General features: G+C 43.6%; 1 protein-coding gene across 1 annotated transcript; it reads left to right on the forward strand.

Annotated features, from left to right (window-relative positions):
• Positions 1-3,301: 3,301 nt before the first annotated feature.
• jun (Jun proto-oncogene, AP-1 transcription factor subunit) lies at positions 3,302-5,528 on the forward strand. Its single transcript, XM_008407338.2, has one exon. The coding sequence runs from the start codon at positions 3,868-3,870 to the stop codon at positions 4,840-4,842; it is 975 nt and encodes a 324-aa protein (XP_008405560.1). The 5' UTR covers positions 3,302-3,867; the 3' UTR covers positions 4,843-5,528.
• Positions 5,529-6,108: the final 580 nt, after the last annotated feature.

Raw genomic sequence — 6,108 nt, forward strand, 5'->3', positions numbered from 1 at the left:
TCAAAGCGGAGGGAGTGAAAGAGGTGAAAGACACATGGGAGGGAGGGAGAGAGAAGAAGCACAGGGTTTTTACTGGTGGGAGAAAAAGTTAAAGACGAGACAACATAGACTGAGTGTACCACCTCAGAATGCAGCGGGAACACAATGCTCAAGAACACAGCGCTGTTTCTCTGTCCTGAAAATAAGCAACAGATTCAGCGGCACTAATGAAGCAAACTGTTGGAGCTGAATCAACAAAGTGTGATTTTTTTTAAATCTAGTTTATTATTTATTGTTATTGAGTGAATCTTTCTGAATAGATTAAAAAAAAGTTTGACTGCTAAGAACATTTAAATAAAAGTTCAACTACAATTTTTTTTTCAGAATTTACTGAACTAAAATGATTTAATCCTGATGAATAAAATCCTTTTGCTCTCATGATCTTTCTGTATGGGTAAAAAGTAAACAGAAAAGGCGATATTAGTAGTAACTAATATGCTTGGTCAGAATGTTGGCAAATATTTGATAGTTTCCTAAAATGTTATTTTTTTTCAGTGCACAGTAAAGTTGTTTGTTTTGTTTTTTAGTGCAGGAAAGAGTAAAAAACCAGGTGTTTACCTCCTTGAAATGAAGACACATTCAGTAACTGTGAATAACAATAACAACACAGAGTCAGCAAATAAGTGGAACTCGTTTCAGTGCTGTGTAATTGTCTCTTTTATAGCTTGTAAAAAAAACAGAATTTAAGTGAAAACATGCACACAAAAGGTTCAGAAGCAGTTAAAGGATAACTACTCGTAGGCGACCAAATGTCCAGGCCCAGGATCCAACAACAGCAGGAAATCCTTCCCTCACAACTCAAACAGTAGGGTTGCTCTCTGTTAATTTGCTCATGCATGCTTAGACATAAAATGACTTTGGCAGGCTTCCATTTTGTGGTCACCTTTTTAAAAGTGTGAGCTTTGGGAATGAAAGGTTCTGCATAAAATATCTGAAATGCTGCGGGGTTCTGTGTTAAAGACACCGTGGAAAATATAGATATATATACAAAAAAAAACTCTGCGAAGATTTGGCATGTTGTGTTTTTTTCCAAGAAACAAGTCTTCATTTAAATATCACAACAGGATAGTGACCCAAAACATGCAGCTAAAAACACCCGGCTAAAAGCAAAACATGAGACTATTCTCCACTGGTCTTCGGTGAACATCGGAGAAGACACCCTTCAATAAAAAAGGTCTCAGAAATTCTCCAAGTAGTTTTTTTCTGCTTTCTATATTTTTTTTATCCAAAGTGAAAAAAACTGTGGTATAGTCAATGAAACTGACCAAAAGTGAAATAAAAAGAAAAACGTGGTAGCAAGGCTTGCATTAAGCTGCTCCCCGTCTGGTCTATGACCACAAAGTTCTCCCCGGCCTTTAAATCTGAAAAGAAACTACATCAGATCAGGTAAATCAAAGTGAAATCAGATTATTGACTGACCATTCTGACACTTACTGCAGTACATAAAGACAACATTAGCAGCCATAAAAAGTCCAATTGCAGCGACGCTTTATGATTTTAGGTGCCTCTCCGCGCCAGGCAGCGCCGGGCGACTGATTTACTTGACACTCATGGGGGACACATTTAGACCGGACATGCTGGAGAGACTGGGCAGTAAAGCTGGCGGGGCAGAGGGTGACCCAGACAGCGGGAGGACCAGAGGGGAACACGTCAGACACACGGGTTAACCTCCTCCCATTAAACCACCCGTGATTTCAAACCAAAGGCCAGGGGACAATGGACTTCACTCCACTAATTACACACCGCAACACGGATAATAGGAAGTGTGCACCTTTATGAGGACAAGCAGATAGATAGCTTGTTCTCGCTCAAGCAAGTTGCTATCAAAGCAAATATAAAAGCTCTGGAAAAGACGAAGGAGGAGATGCATACTTTGTTTGTGGAAACATTCTAATTAGCTTTTTTACTCGACTTTACTTGCAGGTAAACATCAAGTGTCTGGCTGGTGTGAACATGTGAAGCTTTGAGCTGATATTTTCAAGTTCATGTCCCCAACTTGCTTATCTGTTTTTATAATCCCCAGGTTTATCACATCTCCACAGCATGACGCTGCCACCACCGTGTTTTGCCACTTGAATGTCAAGTTTATGTGCATGGCACATTTCAGCGACAAGGCAAAAAATGACACAGTAAACAATTATGAAACAAGCAATAAACATTAGATTTGGTCAAATGCCATCGGAGAGAATAATGATCAACTATATATTAAACTTATTGATCAGTGTTCCAGTTATTATTAACCAAAGGTAACTCTAAACAGGTAGGTTTTTAAAAGAACTCAGTGTTGCGGCTGTTTTGCAGTTTTCTGGAAGTTTGTTTCAGATTTGTTGAGCAGAGAAGCTGAAAGCTGAATGGTGTGTTTAGGATTTGCATTTTCCTTGTTTTATTTTCATGTTTACAGGTTCCCCTGCATTCCTTTTGACAAACTGAAAATGCTTTCTTTCAACAATGTTTTTTTTTCCCTTACACCTCCGTAAACCCGATAGCGTGCTCAGACTTAAATGTCCTACCAATAGATTCTCCAACCTGAGTTGTGGATCTCCGCTGCTCCTCCAGAGTAACCATGGCTACTTCTCCAAGTAATGCTCTCCTTCTCTGGCAATTTAGCTTAGGTGGACAGCCATGTCTTGGAAAGTTTACATTTTTTCCATACTCTTTGCCCTTCTCTGAAGAATGGGTTGAACAGTTTGTTCACAGTTTGAGAGGTTTTTTGCAGGCCCAGCCTGATTGTTTACTAATGGTCTCTTTACACAGAGAAGAACAAGATTAGGTGTCTGAAGGCAATTGTTTGTACTGTCTATAACTCTAAAATCTATTTAAGGCATTTAAATATATATATATAATATTAACACTTTTACACAGGACTTTATACAGTGCAACCATAATGATAATGACTGCATTAACTTCATATAGGACAAATTTTGTGAGACCTCCATCTTTAGACCTTCACAACATCCACTGAAATTAAAATACTGAAGAAACTTTGTATCAGGAATAAGTTCACGCAGGTTTTTTTTTCCTTTTGCTTTTTTCCTCCAACTCTGAATTTTCCTCCAAATTCAGAGTTGGAGGTTCTGATTTTTACTGTTAAAAAATAAAGACAATAAGACGAATATAATGTAAATTAAACTTTTATTAAAGCAAAAAATAAGTAATAATATTAAACACATTTACTTAGTGACAGATAGAGGACATTAAGCTGTATAAAAGGGACTGAAACTGCTCCTCCAGTCCCGCCACTGACTGCAAAAAAGCGGGTAACCAAATATTCAAAAACAATACGTCATCCCACAATGCACCGCGCTCACGCACTGCTTTAATACATTACCTCATCCCACAATCCACCGCGAGACTCAGAATCTTCTGGGTGGTTGTCTAGGCAACACACCTTATCGGGCGTGTTTGACTCCGCCCCTGGGCACGCCCTCCAGCCAATAGGAGAGCCCTGTTATGACATCATGGTTATTTTTAGAGAAGCCGCGGCAGCAGATAAGCTTTACCTCCACGCTGCCTAGCTTTCAGTGTATACACATCTAGGCAAGAGGAAGCAGCTCAGCAGCTGCGAGGCGCCTTTCACTCTTAGACTCAGTACAGCTGTGGATACTGTGGGAAAAGCTTAGTGAACTGTTACAGACCAGCACCGAGCGCCCTGCCGAGTCCGAGTGAGAGAAGAAGTAAGTTCTGATTCCTGTGTCGCTCAGAGTTTGGAGGTTTTTTACTCACTGAGAGGACTTCGGAAACCAGGAAGAGGGACGAGAAGTTTGTTTGGGTTTTTTTTTTTTTTTAAAAAGAAGACTCTAGCTGCGTCTCTTTTTTAAATCTTCTTCTATGTATACCAAGATGGAAACTACTTTCTATGACGACTCACTCAACGCTTTCTCCCAGAACGACAACGCGGGCTACGGATACGGCAACCCCAAAGCGCTGAAGCACAGCATGACGCTGAACCTGTCCGACCCGACGTGCTCTCTGAAGCCTCACCTGCGCGCCAAAGCCGGCGACCTGCTCACCTCTCCGGACGTGGGGCTGCTGAAGCTGGCCTCCCCGGAGCTGGAGCGGCTCATCATCCAGTCCAGCAACGGGCTCATCACCACCACCCCGACCCCGACCCAGTTCTTGTGCCCCAAGAACGTCACCGACGAGCAGGAGGGCTTCGCGGAGGGGTTCGTCCGAGCCCTGGCCGAGCTCCACCACCAGCACATGCCGGCCACGACCAATGCCTCCGCTCCGCAGGCCAGCGTCAACACGGCTCTGCCGCCCGTCTCATCCGTCGCAGGTGCCACTGTTTTTAACAACACCCCGGCCATGCGCTCCGACTCTCCGGTCTACGAGGACTTGAACACGTTCAACCCGGCGATCAGCACCGTGTCGGCGCCGAGCTACACCACCTCAGCGCCGGCTGTGTCCTTCCCCGCGCCCCCTCCTCAGCTCCCCATCTACGGCCAGCCGTCCCCGGCTCAGCTGCCGCGGCTCACGGCGCTCAAGGAGGAGCCGCAGACGGTGCCCGAGATGCCGGGGGAGACCCCTCCCCTCTCCCCGATCGACATGGAGAACCAGGAGCGCATCAAGGCGGAGAGGAAGCGCATGAGGAACCGCATCGCAGCCTCCAAGTGCCGGAAGAGGAAGCTGGAGCGGATCTCCCGGCTGGAGGATAAGGTGAAGACCCTGAAGTCCCAAAACTCCGAGCTGGCGTCCACCGCCAACATGCTGCGGGAGCAGGTGGCCCAGCTGAAGCAGAAGGTGATGAACCACGTCAACAGCGGCTGCCAGCTCATGTTGACGCAGCAGCTCCAGACCTTCTGAGGCGACCCCAGCAGACAGGAGAGACTGTAGTTTGAAAGAGACGGACGCTTCCTGTGATGGCGTGTCTCCCCCAAAAAGACATCCCAGTGGGATTTGGGAGGATATGGCGGCGACACTGACAGGGTCACCTGGGAAGGGGGGTTGGGGGGTGATGAATTGCCACTCACTCCCCTTGTGGCGCGTGCTGGAGATGGGGCTCGGGACAGTGAGAGCAGCCATGAACCAGAGAGGACATGCACCAACTGAACTAAAGTGAACTGAAAGTTTTCTTGATTTATCCACAGCTCTGCATGGACTTTGCCATTTCCATAAGGAGAAGTTCAGTATTAGGACTTGAGAGACTTTTCTTGCTGTAGCCATATTTTTGGGCGTGTTGTCAACGCTAAATAAAGTTGTAACAAATGCTGCCGACCTCTGAGTTACAGTTCAAAACACCATTTTTCTTAATTGTAAGAAATTAAGTTAGAAAAAGCTTCAAGAATTTCTTGTTTTTTTTTCTAAAAGTCGTTTAATGAGGTTTCACTCATTGCTATATGTATATAAGATCAACTTGGAGTACTTATGTTTACTATTTGTAATAAGGAAACTGTATGTTTTTTTGTTTTGTTTTTTTATTGCTTGTCTTCTGAGCACTTCAGAAACTAATCAATATTTAAGGAGGAAAAAAATAAACCAGATGAAATGAAGCAACAGTGTCTCTCTCTGTTCTTGTGACAGGAAAAAAAACAGTGGGTGTGCCATGTCAGGAACTCAGAAACAATAAAACATGTTGCAACATGTTGCAAGAACTGCTAGTTCTGAGAACATCAAGGTAAATTCCATTAGTGCTGGTATTGATCCAAGCCCAGCGATTGGGTTACAGCTGACAGGCCAGGCTCACTTACTGATGAAAGCCTATACTACAGACGGGCTGGGGTTGATCTCCACTCTGTGACTAAGCACAGAAGTTTGTTTTGTTTCTCTTTGAATCCCTAAATGATCTCAATAAACAATAGTTTCATGCCAACTCTTTGGTGATACTAGGCTAAAATCACTTTAAAATCTCAACCAAATTGACGTGCGCTGAAGTTTTGTTATTGTTTTTCAGTGTTGCTGCTACTTTCGAGTAACCAACTTCACTTTTTTCGGAAATCAACAAAGTCAATATTTTAAAAGTGACGCCAAAGTCTCAGCAATTGTGCAACAGAATTAATTTAAGTCACTCTAACTTTGTAAATGTGCTGCCCTTTCTTGGCGTTATATGAGCAGATATTTGGAAAAATAGCA

The sequence above is a fragment of the Poecilia reticulata genome, linkage group LG4 (genome assembly GCF_000633615.1).
Source record: "Poecilia reticulata strain Guanapo linkage group LG4, Guppy_female_1.0+MT, whole genome shotgun sequence".
Lineage (NCBI taxonomy): Eukaryota > Metazoa > Chordata > Actinopteri > Cyprinodontiformes > Poeciliidae > Poecilia > Poecilia reticulata.

What these genes read in the sequence shown, in the direction of transcription:
- jun (XM_008407338.2), top strand. Translation starts at nt 3,868, where the DNA reads ATGTATACCAAGATGGAAACTACTTTCTATGACGACTCACTCAACGCT.